Source organism: Poecile atricapillus, chromosome 24, assembly GCF_030490865.1.
Source record: "Poecile atricapillus isolate bPoeAtr1 chromosome 24, bPoeAtr1.hap1, whole genome shotgun sequence".
Classification (NCBI taxonomy): Eukaryota; Metazoa; Chordata; class Aves; order Passeriformes; family Paridae; genus Poecile; species Poecile atricapillus.
Window position 1 is genome coordinate 4,159,205 of NC_081272.1, and position 16,941 is coordinate 4,176,145.

The following is a 16,941-nucleotide window of genomic DNA, read 5'->3' on the forward strand; positions in this document are numbered from 1 at the left end:
CCGCCCGGCCCCGCGCGCAACAAAGGCGGCGCCCGCCGGCCCTGCCGCCATCTTGGGGCCCGCGGGGAGCGGGGGGACCCAGGGGACCCGAGGGCTCCGCTCAGGACCACGGGGAGTGCCCAGCCGGGGCCTCGCTGCAGCCGGAGGAGCGCGGCCCGGCCGCCGGCGCCCGGGCCTCCCCCTGTGCCGTTGCCGCAAATATTTATTTCGTGGTTTTTCTTTTTTTTTTTTTTTTCTTTTTTTTTTTTTTTGTGTGTGGGGGGGTGTGAGTGTGGGTGTGTTTTTGGTGTTTTTGTTTTTGTGGGTTTTTTTTTTACATTTTGTTTTTTTATTTTTTTATTCATTTTGTGCGGGCGGGCGGAGGAAGCGGTACTTCTTGCATAGGCCGCTGTATGGTCATTCCTGAAGTGCCCTGAACCTCGCCAGGCAGGAGCAGGGCAGGAATTCTCCGTGGTCCTGCTCCATCTAAATCAATAGAACCGGGTAGAGCGTCCCTTTTCCATCCCGTTTCCCACCACCTCCCAGACCTATCCTTCCCAGGAAATGCAACTCCCGATCCTGTGCCTTGACGATGTCAATAACATCATAAACCCCAGGAGCATCATTCCCAAAACGAGCCCAGGTGTGTGTTCCTGGCTGGGCCATTCCAGGAAACCTGTGGAAAAGCCACAGGACTTCATGCTGTCAAAGCTAGACATGCTGCCTTTTGCTAGACAGCAGCTCCTGCTGTCCCGAGGGAGTGGCTGGAGCAGGACCCAGCTGGGATTTTGGAGTAAGAGCTGCACAGACAGCAAGGCTGTGGCACTGAATCCTGCGCATCACTCAGTTCTGGGTTCCTGAGGTTTGGTCCAAGAGACCTTTACATCATGTTTGGAAGACACCAGGATGAGCAAACCTTGGGGAAACCTCCTCAGGTTTCCATGAGGCTGAGCAACCTCAGTGCCAAAGCCCCAGGGCTTGCCCTGCAAACAGAACTGACACCTAATGCAGGGCTGCAAAAGGTATTGGCATTTCAGACAATCCTGTCCTGGTTTCAGTCACAGTTCCCACGCTCCAGTCTCCTCCAAAAGCTTTTCCTGTTCTTCCTGCATTATTTATAGTGCAGTGCAGCTGTCTGAGGAGATAAACCCTAACCTCACATAGAGAAGATGAAGCTCTCAGATATAGAATCCCCTCTCCAGGCAGGTACAGACCATGAACACCAAATTTTCTCTGTAATTTCCCAAATATTATAAAAACGGGCCCATTCTGAACCCCACCCCTGGGATTTGCAATTTCAGCTTCCTTTAGGATCCTGGGAGATGTCACCCATAGGTATTTCTTTAACTTGTTAACTCTTAATGCATCAGAAATACATATATTGTGGTAATGAGTTCCACAGGTGACAGATTGTGTACAAGTTTTAATTAAAAGTTAAATAGTTTAAGACATTTGTTTACAGGCAACAGTGTTGGTTGCTTATTCTGTACATTGCATTTATTGGACACCAATAAGGAAAAACAGAACATTTGGCACAAGAATGCCAATTTTTTATTATTATTATTATTTTTGGACACATGAACACAAAATACCCCTGCAGGCTAAAAAAAAAAATACATTGCAATTGTACACGACCAGCATCTTACCTCGACATGGGGCTGTGAGCCCCAGGACAGTTTAGAAAGTACCTCGTATTGCTAGAGACATACATCCAGTCCAAAGTTAATAAAATACCATTTGAAACATTACAAGTCTAACAATATAGAAACCAAAAAATTACATCAGAAGTCAAACTGAACAAATGCAAACATTTTACATTGAAGTTGCAGCCTCTAGACATAGAAATATGAAAATGTCAATAGCAAGGTCTAAGAAAATCTGTAAGTGATATTTAGTGCAAGATCTTTCCTCCAGAGGACAGGGAAAGAGCCTTGCAGTGAATCAGGATGGGGATGGATCAATGCCCTCTGGCCCTGCCTTCTGAAAATGAAAGCAGAGTCACTCCCTCGCTATTGAGCCAGAAAACTCCTACAGCACATCCACAAAGGGGTTGGGGGTCGGCACTGTCAGACACCAGCTCTGAACCAGGGCCCTTCCCCATCCAAAGGGCTGAGCGAGGGTGGACACAGGACATCCCGTGCACTGACCTCTGCACCCTTTGGATGTAGCTCCGGGCACAAGCCTGGGTAACTGATAGACAACAACAGCCAGACTGGTGGAGACAGGCTAACTAGGGATTGCCAGAGCTTGTTCAGAACTCAGCAGGGACAAAGCAAGCAGAATCGGGTGGAAAACAGGATTTCTGCCCCCTCCCCCCCCCCTTTTTTTTATATATATATATATTTTTAGATATATCAACCACCCCCTTCCCCAACTCTTTGAACTTTGCTACATTTAAAATCTTTCACACCACAGAGCTAAACAGTGGCCAACAGGCTTTATTTATAAAAAAAAAACCCAAAAAACAAAAAACACCCTAAAACTACAGCTACAGAATGCACATCTTCCCATTGATTGACACATGCAGAACGAGTCACTCAGGCCCACAGGGCTCACCCACGTCCTCAAGTCCTCCAGACTTGGGCTCAGACCTGCCTAGGGCAGCACTGCTGCAACTTGGATCCTGAACTTCAGTGCTTTCCCACCAAAACTCCAGCCCTGTGCCTGGAGTGGGCTCATACCAGCCCTGTTCGGGTGCTGGCCCAGGGCTCACCAGGGGCCAGTGGTCCACCTGGTCAAATATCCAGTCACAGGCAAACCAAGGAGAGGCTCTTCCTTCCCTCAGTCTCAACCAGGAGTGCTTGGCACTGGACAACTAATTGGTGATAAAGTTCATTTCTTATGCACCCTTGTTAAACCAGCCCCATTCCTAGTGCACAAACTCAAATTAGGGATCTTGGATCCTACCACCTCCAACAGGTGCTCAGGTGCTTTTCAAGGTGCCAAAGTTCTCTGTGTGTGTTGGGTCAGTCAGAGTTCACTCTAAAAAGGATTTTTGTATCTTCTCCCTGAACGAGTACTGAGAAAAGCAGCGGTCAGTCTCCCACCCACATGTCCTGATTTTATTACACAAGTGAGGTATTCTTTAAAAGAAAAGTTAAAAAACTTAAAAGAATCTTTTCGTTTTTTCAATCTAAACCTGTCCTGGCACGTGCCAGGAGCAGGGTTCACTTCAGTCCCATTTTCAACAGAAATGAAAAGAGGTTAAACTTAATTTATGAGACGTTCTACTGGCAAGGAGGTTATAAAACTGTTTGAAGATGTTCAGTGTACTCTGGTACAACTGAAAACAACAGCATTTAGAAATGTAAACTTTCATTTATTTACAAGCTTAAAGACTGAAGGAAACAGTATTTCCTATTGCTGAAATTTGGAGGGGGCTGGTTCCTAAGCTTTGGGACAGCAGACAACTTAGCAGCAAACCCCACACAAGTATCAGAGACCACAGTGCAATCCTTGGGCTTCTCAAACTCCTCCTCAGATTAGGAATAAACTTTAATCTGCACTAACTCAGGTATACAGTAAGGAATCTAGTCTTAAATTACTATGTTCATGGATTACAGGAATACCAGGGAAACCAGGTCCCTGTTCTGGATTACAGGTTGCAGCTTAAAAAAGCCAAGCAGATTAAAAACCCTAATTTCTAGGCTGGGACAGAATCAGCATTTGAGACTCACATGGATTCAATATGCTGTATATGCAGTTGTGTGGGCAACCCAGATTCCCAGGAAAAAAAACAGTTAAAAATGCTGGTACAAGTCCTCAGGTTGCCTGTCACACAATACATTTCAACTGCACACGTTGGCCTTTCCTACATGGAACACCCAGTTTCCAAGCTTATAAAAAATGTCGTAGACAGGACACCAACAATAAATATAAAACAGTTAAAAATAATTCTTAAAAAAAGCATGGAAATGCGTCTTTTCTAATTTGTTTCAGAAACTGCCAAATTGTGTGTTCAGAAAACGACACGAGAATGTTGGTTAAAGTCATGCACAATGCTCAGCTAGAAAATTACACTGTTTGGGGGGGCTTAAAAAACAAAGATTTATTGCCAAAGTTAAACCTTCTATGAGAAAAAACTTTTAAAATCACTTAGATTTATCAAACCACACAGCAGCATAAAGTGGGCACTTTTGTAAAAGTTTGCAAAATACCTAAAAGCTAAATTTTTTTTTTTGTTTTATCATTTTTAGAGGGGGGAAATGATGGTTCAGTACTTGTTATGATACCATGGCAGTATTATTTATAACCATTATCATCAAAATCTACTGACAGGCATCACTATTGGTTATATTACACATTCACAGAACAAGAACCACCTATTAACTCGCAGTATAGTGCAATTGCTTTGCAGCCCAAGTCTGCAGAGATTAAAAAGATAATTAGTAAAACTGACAAAAAACTGCAATACCTGTGAAAGTTATGTTTGTTAAAAGGCATTTACAGTAGTGAAGTCTAAAATCTCCATTAAAAAATCTATGGCCCCACATGACAGAAGGATTACAGCGAGCTGGATAAAACATTTTGCCATCACATCATACTCACGAAGCAGGGCACGGAGACAGAGCAGCAGTCACCGTCAGCTCATGGGATGAGGAGAACTGAAAAACCACAGCTAGCAAAAGATTTGATAGAAACCTTTCGTGCCAAGTCCTTGAAAAATTTCAGGATGATCAGCCTTTGCGCTTTGAGGTAAAAATTCAGTCCAATGCATCAGAAAAGACAAGTCTATGGATTTCTAGTACAGAAAACAATGAAACAAATGGCTCAATTGCGTTGGTGCATCAGACGTTGCAGTGAAGAACAGATTCAGTGCGACTGTCCGGAGCTGCTGGTAGTGGGCAGTCCGAAATCCCCTGGCCCTGGATAGAGCAGGAGGCTTCCAAACATTTCAGGACTGCATGGGTTGTTGTTTTGCCTCATCTTCCCAGGTGCTCTCAAGCGAAATACATGGTGTGCTGGGTGTCGTGGTGGATCTGCACAGCCTTGGCCAGCGCCTGCGGATCGCGGCCATTGCTCTGCCCCGACACATGGCTGCCCTCAGCGCTGTGAGCAGACACACACCCATGAACAACTGGGACAAGCAGCATAGCTCAGCTTCTCTATCTGCTTAACAGGATGATGAGGCCATTCCTTACCTGTCATGATCCTTATCCACAAGATGGTACCTGGCCCGAAAAGCCACCAGCCTGGCATAGTAGGCAGGTGCGGGGATGGAGACGGAGCGGGTGCAGCGCACATACGTGTGGCACAGCTGGTACGTGAGCAGCTGCAGCTCATCTGCTGTGAAACAGTTGTCATCCCACAACACCTGGTAGTGGGAGGGCCGGCTGGTTCCCTGCAGAGATCAGGTGAGCAGTGAGTTGGAGAGCAACAGCAAGGACAGAGGTGGTACCTGCAGGCTGCGCCTTCCAGCAGGCACTGAGGAGTCAGTGCCAAGCAGGCACTGACACACTCTGAGTCTGCCAAGCGACAAACAGAAGTGACATTTCCCATGGGGACAGCTACAAGGATTTAGTTGCACAGCCTGAGCACAGCGGAGCTGACATTACCTGAATTCCTGCATGGCTACAGAGGTAAAAGTCAAATTCAGAGGGATGTGTGATGGTGCTGTCCACAGTAGTGCCTGCTGGTACATTGCCACTTTTACCCACCTAGTGAGAAAGGTTTATTATTAGTCCATGGGCTTTTTTTGGACGTGACTCCAAAATGCTTTCAAAGGTAGCTTCTATTGAAAGCTGCTGGAGAATTTACTGCTCAAAAAGGTGAAAATATATTAAGGTCGTTTACACAGGAGGAATGAAAATGTTCTCTGTGAATTAATTTTTAGAAACTTTACCAAATCCAGCTGGTGTGTCATCAGAGGAAAATAAAACCCTTGCCAGCACCATTAAAACTGTAGAGTGGGATAAAGCCTACACAAGTAATTCAGGATCTGAAAATGCAGATTCCTGAGATAAATTTATTTCGTACCCTTGTTTGCTCTCACACCCCGGAGATCTGGGTTTTTAAGCAAACCTCAGATCAATCTCTTCCCTAAAGAAGGTTCCTCAGCTGGCCTGTGGATTTGTGCCATAGGCACATCTTAGATACACCTGGAGACAGGGAACAGAGTGAACAGCCACGTCAGCTCATCATCAGAAATCCTGGACTATAAAAACCCAGGACACGTCTCCACGTATACAAATACCAGGATACTGAGCACACCTATTTCAAAAGGGGGAACAAGCTGTTCCATCTGATGTAGAGCAATAAAAAAGGGAGGAACTGGTTATTTTGGTAGAGAAAGCCTGTTACCACCCAGTACTGCTGCTGCTTTACAGCTTTAGTGGGCAAGACAGATCCCACCCCATTGAATCAAACTGCCACTTTCCTGTGCCATCACCTCCCCCTCATGGAGTCAGTACTTGCCCTTTCAGTTTTGTCAGCACAGAACAGCCTGGTGTGATGCCTTTTCTGCACAACAATGTAGGTTATTCCAGGTCTATAATCTTCTTCCAAACTAATGCAGGCCTTCCGGATGGCGATCAGCTCTGGCCAAGCTACCTATGAGCAGAAGATTTAACTACTGTGTGATGAATTCAGTAGGTATTTGATTTTTTTTTTACCTGTGTACAAATGCCACATTGTCAGGGACATGATCAGACTGGTAAATGTACATTGTGTTTGCCCAGGACAATTCAAGGAAACTTAATTTTTCCAATAACAAATATAATCCACATAAATAAACACATTTTTTCAAGGGCCAATCCCTTATAATCCACATAACTATATATCAATCCCTTTTCATGAGTAACAAAAAATTATCAGACAATACCTGTTTCATCTGTCCTTCCGACACTCCCCCTCTGTAGTAAATGATCCTCGTGGGCTTGAAACGAGTGGATTTGTAGAACTGGATCAACAGCTCCCGCACCATGTTGGTCAGGTCCTGGATCACCTCCTGGCTGTAGAGTAGCTCCTGGGAGGTCTCCTGGCGTGAGGTCTGCACGCGCACCGTGGCGCAGTAGCGACTGGGATGCCCATCCATGCTGCCCACCACAGCCGCGATGGATGGCTTCTTCCCATCCCCAGCTGGAGGGTGAGTGACATCTGCTCCCAAAAAGATCACTGGCTGCTGGAATACTGAGGGCCTGTTTGATAAGATTAAGGTTTATTAGTTAGAATCACAGAATTCCAGAAGGGTTTGGGTTGGAAGAGACCTTAAAGCCCAGCCAGTTCCACCCCCTGCCCTGGGCAAGGACACCTTGCACTATTCCCAGGTTGCTCCAAGCCCTGTCCAACCTGGCTTTGAACACTTCCAGGGATGGGGCAGCCACAGCTTCTCTGGGCAACCTGTACCAGGGCGTCACCACGCTCACAGGGAACAAATCCTTCCTAATTTCTAATCTAGACATACTCTCTTTTCAGTTTGAAGCTATTACTACCTCTCCCTCTCTGGCCTCCTTGTCAGCCCCTTCAGATACTGGAAGGTACTGTGAGGTTTCCACACAACCTTGTCTTCTCCAGGCTAAATAACCCAAATAATTAATTTATTATATTTTAAAAAAATCCTCATCCTGACTTGACAGGAGAGGTAGCCTCTTATCAACTCATAATAATAAATAAGAACAGCAAAAAGAAAGAGGGACAGGAATAAAAAAAAATTACAGCTGAGGAAGGTGAATCCAAAGCACTAAACAGAACTGAAACCTGTGAGTCTTTAAGAGCAAAATTCTCTGCCTCCAGCACTTACAATCCAGAAAGAACAGAAAGTGACAAGGACAGGATCAAAGGCAGACCAAGTTACAAGCATTGATTCCAAGTCACTCCTCCTCACTCCTTCTCTTTCAATTTGGACGCAAACACGGGATGCTTTTGGAGGTGGCACGAGGAAAAGGTACATTGAGTGAATCCAAAGGCAGGAAAGAGACAGGAAAAAAACCTTGGTGAGTTTGGTGGCTCTGACTGCTGGATGGCTCTGACTCCCCTTGGCTCAGGGCTTACTGGGAACACTCCAAATGCAGACATATCCTCCACTGTCCACTCCAGACTGTGGGAATTTCTAAAGTGTGTTTTATTTTGAAAAGTATCATTTTAGCAAACACAACAAAACAACACCATTTTCCTTGACAATGCAGACATTACAAAGAGCTTTTGATTGAATCTCACCTTTGATGAGGTACCAGCACATTGTTGATTCCTCCGAGCTTAGCGTTGATCTTCAGACACAGGTTGGACAGCGTTTGTGGTGAGGTTTTGACCACATTCTTTACCTGAACACACTGTGTGGCCATGCCTAGAAGAGTATCTCCAACCCGCTTGACTTCAGCTGTGACAGAAAATAAGGCAGTGGTTCCTGCTTGCTCTTATTTTTTTCAAATGTTACTGTAATTCAGATCCTTGAAACTTCACTGACAAAGGTTCAGTTTGCTCTTTGGTAATACACAACTTCTCCAACCAGGCCTGACAAACCAGCTCCAAAACACTCTTTTAAAGAGAACCCATTGCCTCCTCTGCCTCCTTCCTGCCACCCATTTGCAGTACAACTCCTCATCACTTTACAGCCCCTTCTCCATACCGTACACAGGCGTCTTCCCAGGCAGAATCACCACGATCAGCTGCAGGCCAACATAAGTCAGCTTTAAGTGTTTGAACATGGGCTCCACGCTGTCTGCACCCTGGGCATACTTGCAGAAGCAGGGCTGGCCCTGGATTGGCATCCCAGCGTCCTTGGAGATCTTGCGCAGCTGGTCTGTGAAACTCCTGAAATAGAAGTGGATTTGTTCTGGCCTTTTCACTATGGTTCACTCCTCAGTTTTACCAACCAGATCTATGATGTTTCTGCTATTTCACAGCACTTCAGTAATTATTTTTTAGCAATTCTATCCCCATCAAGAACTCACTAATATGACTCTAATCCTCTCTGAGTAAGGTCATCAGCTTCTGTAGTTTTACAAGCCTTACAGAAACAGACATTTGAGAGGAACATCCTGAGGCAGACTCCCAAATTAATACTGATGCTCTGGTAAATTTTTACTAATTTAGCTGAGCATTATTGCAACCATGATTTTTACCAGTCAGTGGTTCACAAAACATCTTTCTTTAGGATTCTGTAGAGTAATTTGAAGGGCAGGGGAAAATCAATTTTTACCACACATTACCTTTCAGAGACATGAGAAAAATATACCTTGAGATAGAATCCTGAATAAATAGGAAAATACTTACTTCAGCAAGTCTTCCCTGCATTGTTTCTGAGGAGCAAAACAGGCAACAGCCCAAACTTTAATCTCAATGCCAGCATAGAACTGTTTCCCTCTCATGTCCCACACACCTTGGTTTGGTGTGGCCACAGTCTTGTTCTAGGTAAAAACCAAAGGCAAATTAGAAATCAAGTGCTGCTCCATTTTGACTGAAGCCCACCAGAGGAAGCCTCATGAGAAGATACACAAAAATTATTGAAATTACCTCATGAATTTCAATAACCTCAGGATAAGGAGTTTTACAAGACAAGGAAACTCACCCTGCCTCCATACTGCAGCATTGGGGCTGGCAGAACTCTGCCTGTCAGCTCTGTCATTTCATTATGGACAACAATTCCAAACTCCTTCAGATACGGATCAGGCCCACCAACCATACTGTTACTCTTCACCTGGGGACAGGACAAGTACTGATGTCATTACACTAAAGTTTCAGGTGACTCTGCCCTCTTTGTCATCAACAGCCTTTCTGTTTAGAAGGATTTGTTCTAACCAAGACAGATTTTTCTTCTTCGAGACTTCCCTCTTGGTCATGCTGCTCAACATCACCTGCTCCAATGCTCTGGAAAAGCCATGAGAAGTGACAAACACACACTGTGCAGCTGCAAAAATACTCACCAGTCTGCTGATCTCCTCCTGCCTGTCTGGGGCAGACCTGGCTGTTGCTTTTATCATGGTTGAGGTCTGATTGTCTGTGAGCTTCTTGATACAACGCTGGCCTGCCACGATGTTACACACCTGCACAGGGGCAGGGAGAGGTGCTGTGACACCATTTGACAGAGGACACCCCACAGTGCAGGACTTGGATCCTTACCTCCAGTGGCAGGTACGTGTGCTTCTGCTCCTGTCCCACTTGCAGACAGGGCAGATGAGGGTATTTCAGCTGTAGACTGTACTTCTGTTTAAAATACTGAGCTACTGTGCACTCCATGGCCTGCCCGTTCTCCAACTGCAGAGGGAACCTGGAAATTATATTTGTTCTGGTTAGACTTCGTCAGATTCTTTTAAAGGAAAAAATTGTATGAAAAAACTATTTCAGACTACCTTTAGCAAATCTCTATTTTCCTTAGTTAGTGGATCTCTTCTTTATGAAAAGATTTTAGACTATATACTGATTTAATAGTATTTTACCTATTTTTAAAATAGGAGCTTTTGATAACTGTTTTTAAAAGCCATGATATAGCTCAGTTTTTCTGAGCTGAAGGAAATAAAGCAGTAGTCAAAACCCACACTATTCCTCTGCTCCACTAAGACTTAACATTCCTGTAAAGCCACACAGCTGCTTCACCTCAAGAATCAGCTATGCCTGCATAAACAATATACCAAATATATTCCAGATATATTTAATAGGTTGAAGATTTTAAGAACTGCCAGGCAGTGCTTGATACATACGTCTGGTGACTGGCTGGTCGCCGGGTAACATTGCAAACTCGGTATTTTCTCTTCATCTGGCCACAGTGGGTAACCTCTACTTTTAGACCTGAAAACCCAACAGAAAATAAATTCAGGGACAGGAATCACCTTTGAAGAGGATGAAGCCAAAAAGGAACAGCCCAGTTCTCCATGCGCCTTGCAAATTTTCATTACAACATAGTACGAGCAGGTTTCAGTATTTTCTTGCAGCAGCTTTAGGACAAGCTTTTACCTCTGATTTCTTTGGTAAACTTGACGCGCTGGGAGTCTGTCAGAGGTTTACTTTGTTCACTGATGTTCTGGATGTCCAAGACCTCACACATGAACTCAATGATAGGCTGGGCACGATAGAAAGCAGTCGCTGACACTAAGATAAAAAGACAGGAAAATTAACTGGGAAGCACAAAGAACTCTGTTACGTGAGCGAGGCAGAATCTCCTACACACCATCGATGTTGAGCATCATGTTCCACATGGCAGGACGGACCGACTGGTGGAAGCCAAACCAGACCTCCCTGCCCCCTCCCAGGGGGTGATAATAACCTTCAGGTGGGGAGAAAAAAGAACGACCCACAGGGGTGTACCTGAAAAAATAAGAAAATTAAAACTCTGATCATTTTTTATATACTTTTTATATTCACACCTCTAGTGTTTAAAACACCTTTTTACAGCATGTTATAACTGTGAGAGCTGACTTATGGCAAGCACACAAAGCCTTTTGTGACAGTGCAGCTGGAAAGGGTACAGCAAATTCCTGTTAGAAACATGACCAGCAGACACAAGGCCTTAGTTCAGATCACATTTCCCTATTCTAGTGCAAATTTGTAAGGCAGGTGTTGAATTACATGGCTGTATACCTCATCCCTTCTACGACAGGAGTGTAACGGGAAGCAGATCAGCAGCAAGGAATAATGAACACAAATGTTAAGATGGATAGAAGATATATCCCGTCAGGAAGGCTCTACAAATACCCACCTCATGGAGGGAAGGTGCCGTGTGATTACATCCAGTGCCTGTACAGAATCTTCAGGAACTTCATTCAAGTGCCCTGCCAGAGCTTCGAGCAGCATCTGAAGGCTGACGACTGACACCCACTGAATGGAAACCTTAAATGTCTGGTCCTTCCCCTCTCCTGGAAGTGTAACCTCCATATCCACCTGCCACAGGCACCGGAAAAATAAGCATAAGCTTTTGTTACGGATTGCAGACAGACACAACACTCAGCAACAGTACAGTTTTCTCCTAGGTGTCCTTTGAATCTGTATTTTTGATTATTCATTTGTGTAATGACCTTAAAATATTACAAATGGCTCTCTCAGAACTTTGAAAGTTTGTCATTTATTCATGAGAAACTGCACTGAAGTATCTTGAAATGTAAATTTTAAGCAGTAATTAGTATGGTGACATCAAAGCTCTGGAGAATGGTGAGTCACTTTTTTAACTCAGACAATTAATAAAAGGATGTTTTGTGAACCAAATGGGAAGGCAAGAAAAACTTTTGGTCAAAAAGGACACTCACTGGGAAACACAAATCTCAGAGTTCTAGCACAGCACTTGGGATGATTCTCACAGCCGAGGGTGACTGTGAACTCATCCTGGACATCCCCCAAGGCATAGCAATGACCAGATCCCTTGGGATCCCTTGGGAGATCAGTAGATGGGCTGAAGCTTTCTTTAGAGCTGGGGTCCCTCTGCAAGGCAGGAACAGCTGATCTGGTTGTTCCCATGGAACAGGAGGATGTATCTCCACAGCACAACCAAACCCAGCCAGAGTCGTCATCAGCTACAATGACTTTATCATTCAGCAGCCGAACAAGGGTCAGAACAAGGAAAAGGGAAGTTCCCACCAGGGTGAAAGAAAAATAGTCTCCTTACAGCTATAAGAGCACAATGTAGTTCTCAAGGCTCATGATATTCTGTAGCTGAAGAACTGAGAATCAGAAACCCAAAGACACAAACTTCAGTAAAACACCAGTGAGCTCCTAGAGACCCTGACTGGTCCTGTCTGTCACTTCCAAGACTACACCAATAGGTGTGATAGTGTTTTGGGTTTATGTCAATACAAGAACACTTTTCAAATGACACTGTAATAGTTTTTCCGTGGAAACTTAAAGCAACACTTACTCTGTCCCTGCCAATGGGTAAGGGGTGCGCAGTGTACATGTTCCGCTTCCCATCGTACCCAGGCTGCCGATCCCCAAATATCTGCATCTTGAAGTGCCTCACCATTGTATCCACCACCTCCCTAGGCAGTGATTCATTGAATTAAGTGGAAGAACAGAAAAATCAGTAATGGGCTTAAACAATTTAAAATTCTTTATTTTCACTTTTTCTCAAAGGAGCAAGATATGAAAACCAATAATGCAAGAAAGCACCCCCAGGTCACACCAGAAAGCTGTGAATGTCACCTCCAGGTTAAGACACCCAAGTGGCACACACAGGTGTTTGTACAGGTGTCTGTACAGCAGTCTGTCAGGTGGCTGTCAGCAGAGCTACAGCCAAAACAAGCAGAGGAACCTGGAGGGATGTTCACACACACAAGCAGACACAAGCACCTGCCTTGGGGTTGGTGGGAGCGCTCTGTGGAGTGATCCACGTGTGGACTCCAAAATCTACAACCTGAAATGCCTCCCCTCAGCTGCTACACATTTGTGTAACAGGCTGTGGAACAATTACCAGGGACATTGACTTGCAGACTGTAAAATAAAACCACTGGAGGTCAATGCTCAGTACATTTCCCAGAGCTTTCCAGATTACAGGCCAATTGCAAGAATATTATAGTTCACTGAAAAGCAACTGCTGACCAAAGTACAAATACAAACAGACCTTTAGCAGATGGAGAATTCCTAAGATGCACAGCTTTCCTACATTCAGGTATATACACTTAATTTAAATCAATAAACCTTTATTAAGTAACTCCTACCTGTTGACTCTTCGGGGGCGTTTCTCTGGTTTGATATCTACATCATAGTGATAAACATCAATCTTAGGGATCTGAACCTGGAAGTGATTGGCCAGGAGCCGGATGGGTTTCCCAACAGTGCCCAGGCCTGGGCGACGGGGCGGCTGGAAAAGGCTTGTTGGGGGCCCTAGGAAAGTCAAATAATATGTATGAGATGTGATGGCCCACTCCATGAACCTCTCATGCTATGGGTGATTTTTTGACTGGGCAGGAAGAAATCTGAAGCTTTCTGAGGCTGCAAACAGAGGCGTTCAAAGAGGCTCAGTTTTCCAGCTACTCAGAACTTCAAGCTAAAAAACATGTTCCCTAAAGATGTATAGGTAGGTGCCATAAATCATTCTTAAAATTATAGTGGAATTTATTCAAGACCGTGGTTAAAACTTCACAGAGTCCTGAGAGGGAATGCAACCATACTGGTATTATGTATTTTCATGTAATGCAAAGATAAATACATCCCTACCTCCATTTCTAAAACAAACCAACAGCCACAAAAGCCACACTTTGTCACTGTTTTCACTACACGCTTCAAGTTCAGATGTCAGTGATCCAATTTAAAATTCCAACATAAAGACAGGTGTGAGGGAAGGTTTAGGCTCTCTAAGTAGAAGGATAAGGGAGAAAGCCTTAGATAGGTATGGCCTCCTACAGGCATGGAAGAGATATTTCATTGGGACAAAAGGAGAGCTTCAGGAACAGATCTAAGGAGGAAATTGTTAGAGGCCTGGAAGCATTACTCACATGCAAGCTGGTCACTAGGGAAGCCTCTAGTTACCCTCCTCAAAGTGTTAAGATCTGAGATACCATGTTAACGAGATTAAACTGACTATTTTTTAAATCGATCAGAGCCTCAGCTGACACTGCACATAAAGCAAATGACATTGGTATATTTTCATGGGTTTGTCTATATCTGAGAAGGGCTCAGTGTGATCAAAGTGTCTTCCGTCTGTTGTAGAGTAGCAAAAGAGAGGGCAAGCAGTCTCACTAGAATGCAATAATAAACCTATCATAAAACTTAGGGCAATTTTAGCATTATAGCCTGACAGCATCCATGTAAGACGAAGTCTCAGAGTTTGTACCAGGAGAGAGGCGAGTTAGGCAACTCCTATTTGGGTACACTTCAGGGTGCAGCAATAAACTTTAACACAGCCATAAACTAAACACAGGACCAAATCCCAGGGGATTCATACTGGATTTAAAAGCTATCCATTGGCTACTGCATTACCAAATAAAATTACCAACCTGAGGACACAAGCCCTGGAATATTTTTAAGCAGAAGGAACACAGAGCATGTAAGCAGCTGAAGCCCACTTCTGAGTCAGCTCTGCAAAGCTGCTGTGGCAGGGGACTGTTGGGGACAGACACCCCACAGGACATGTTCCTGGCTCCACACTGGCCTGACAGATCATGCTCCATCACAGTCAGACCAGTTGTGGGGTACAGTTAGTGTTTAAAAAAACTACAGCTGTCTCGACAAGCATGAATCATTGAGAGCAATCAAAGTTTGCTGTGCTTATTTGGATATGAGAGATGATCCATTAATCCCATGCTAATTAGTCTGAAGGAAGTGCAGGCACTGACCTCCTGCAAGAGATTAAATGACAACTATATTTACGCATTTTCCTTCCTTGGTATTGACAAGTTCTGCAAAAATGCACAGCAACACTGCCCTCTCTTCTGACCCAAGGAGATAAAACTTACATCTCCACCTTCCTAAAGTTATTTCTCAAAGGATTCTACAGCATCAGCTAAAAGCTGTTTTCCATTTGAAGCCAGGCTGCCCTGGCATCACAGGATTTTTATCCGATCAGCCTGACTAGGGTTGTATGTACTCTTATATTTTAATTTCTCTTACCCCACAACCATTATGTACTAAGCACCTCAACCAAATTGCTTCAGACAGGAAGCAGTTTTCAAAACTGAAAGAGGATCTGCTTCTCCAGCTGGAACTCAGGGAGACCACAATACATCACACACATACCAGCAGGCTCTGAGTCAGCCCTCACTACCTCAAACTCTGGATTCTTCTGGAATTGCACCTTTGTGTCAATAAACGTTTCCTATCACACCAAAATTAGCATCACTTCACTCCTACCAATCGTTTGAATGGGAACTTGATGGGTCAGGTGTACAGGCCACTGAGGGCTAGTAATACATCCTGCAGGCATTTGATGGGAGAATAATCATGGAATAAGATACAAGCAGGAAAGCACCACATGCAAAAATCCACCAATATTTAAACGAAGTTTGTTAAAAAAACACACAGCCGTATTTTCAGACTGTATCACCTTAAACTCTCAGAAATGGCTCAATGTCAAATATAAAACTTATCACTGCACAGGCTGCAGGGCGCTCATCGCTGTGACACTACAGCCCTGCCTGTCCCCTCGCTGTCGCTGTCCCACTCCCAGCCCCGTCCCGTTCACCCCGGGGAGGGCGAGACGCGTACCCCGGTAGCCTCGGCAGCAGTAGGGCCGTGAGGACATCCGCAACCCCTGCGCAAAGTTTCACGACCCGCTGCGGCTTCTCCGCATCGCGAAGCGCCGGCGGCTCCGAGCGGGCCCCGGTGCTGCCGGGGAGCCCCGCCGGGCCCGCGGCCTCCTTCCCCCGCTGTCACGGCCCGACAGGCCGCGGCCCCCGCGCCCCCCCCGCAGCTCTCACCGGGTCCCAGCGCCTCCATGGCGGCAGTGGCGGCCTCGCTGCTCTCGCCGCCGGCCCCGCCGCCCGCCCCGGGCCCCGCCGCCGGCCCCGCCGCCGCCGCGTAGCGCTTGATCTCGGGAATATTGGCGGCGGGGTGGGGGTCCGGCGCGGACACGGGGGCGGCGGGGCGGGAGGCGGCGGCGGCCGAGGAGGAGGAGGAGGATGAGGAGGAGGCAGCGGGGGCGCGGCGGGGAGCGCTCCCCGCGTTCCGCTTCCCCGAGCGGCGGCGCGAACAATCCCCGCGCTGCGCCCCCGCCGAGCCCGCGCGCGCCCCCGCCGCCGCCAGCACGCGCCCGAGCGCGCTCCCGGGACGGGGATGAGGAGGAGGAGGAGGGAGAGGAGGAAAAGGAGGAGGAGGGAAGGAGGGAGGAAGAGGCCGCTCCGCGCTGCCCGGCGCCGCCGGCTCGCGCACGCGCGCCGCCCCCCCCCCCGCGGGAGCGCGCACGCCGGCCGCGCGACCCTGCGGCCGCAACAGGTAGCGGCTCTGAATCACGGAATCCCAGAATATTTAGGTATTGAATGAAGGGATCTCTGGAGATCATCCAGTCCAACTCCCCTGCCAAGGCAGGGTCACCGGGGCCGGTGACAGGAACGCGTCCAGGTGGGTTTGGAATGTCTCCAGCTAGGGAGACTCCATGCCCGCCCTGGC

General features: G+C 46.1%; 1 protein-coding gene across 4 annotated transcripts; it reads right to left on the bottom strand.

Annotated features, from left to right (window-relative positions):
- Positions 1–2,424: 2,424 nt before the first annotated feature.
- On the bottom strand, positions 2,425–16,683 carry LOC131587955 (protein argonaute-4). 4 transcript variants are annotated; one of them, XM_058856346.1, is made up of 19 exons: positions 16,254–16,683; positions 13,557–13,722; positions 12,758–12,878; positions 11,609–11,790; positions 11,081–11,217; positions 10,867–11,001; positions 10,614–10,701; positions 10,036–10,183; positions 9,840–9,959; positions 9,485–9,613; positions 9,190–9,323; positions 8,543–8,727; positions 8,134–8,293; positions 7,907–8,026; positions 6,800–7,115; positions 6,394–6,528; positions 5,535–5,636; positions 5,121–5,320; positions 2,425–5,028 (listed from the first exon to the last, which is right to left on the bottom strand). In XM_058856346.1, the coding sequence occupies exons 1-19, from the start codon at positions 16,270–16,272 to the stop codon at positions 4,920–4,922; spliced, it is 2,706 nt and encodes a 901-aa protein (XP_058712329.1). In that variant the 5' UTR covers positions 16,273–16,683; the 3' UTR covers positions 2,425–4,919. The 4 variants fall into 4 exon arrangements, with proteins under 4 accessions (XP_058712329.1, XP_058712328.1, XP_058712331.1 ...); XM_058856345.1 differs by lacking the exon at positions 16,254–16,683 and adding an exon at positions 16,042–16,210; XM_058856348.1 differs by lacking the exon at positions 7,907–8,026 and having other exon boundaries at positions 16,254–16,680.
- Between the last annotated feature and the right edge of the window lie 258 nt (positions 16,684–16,941).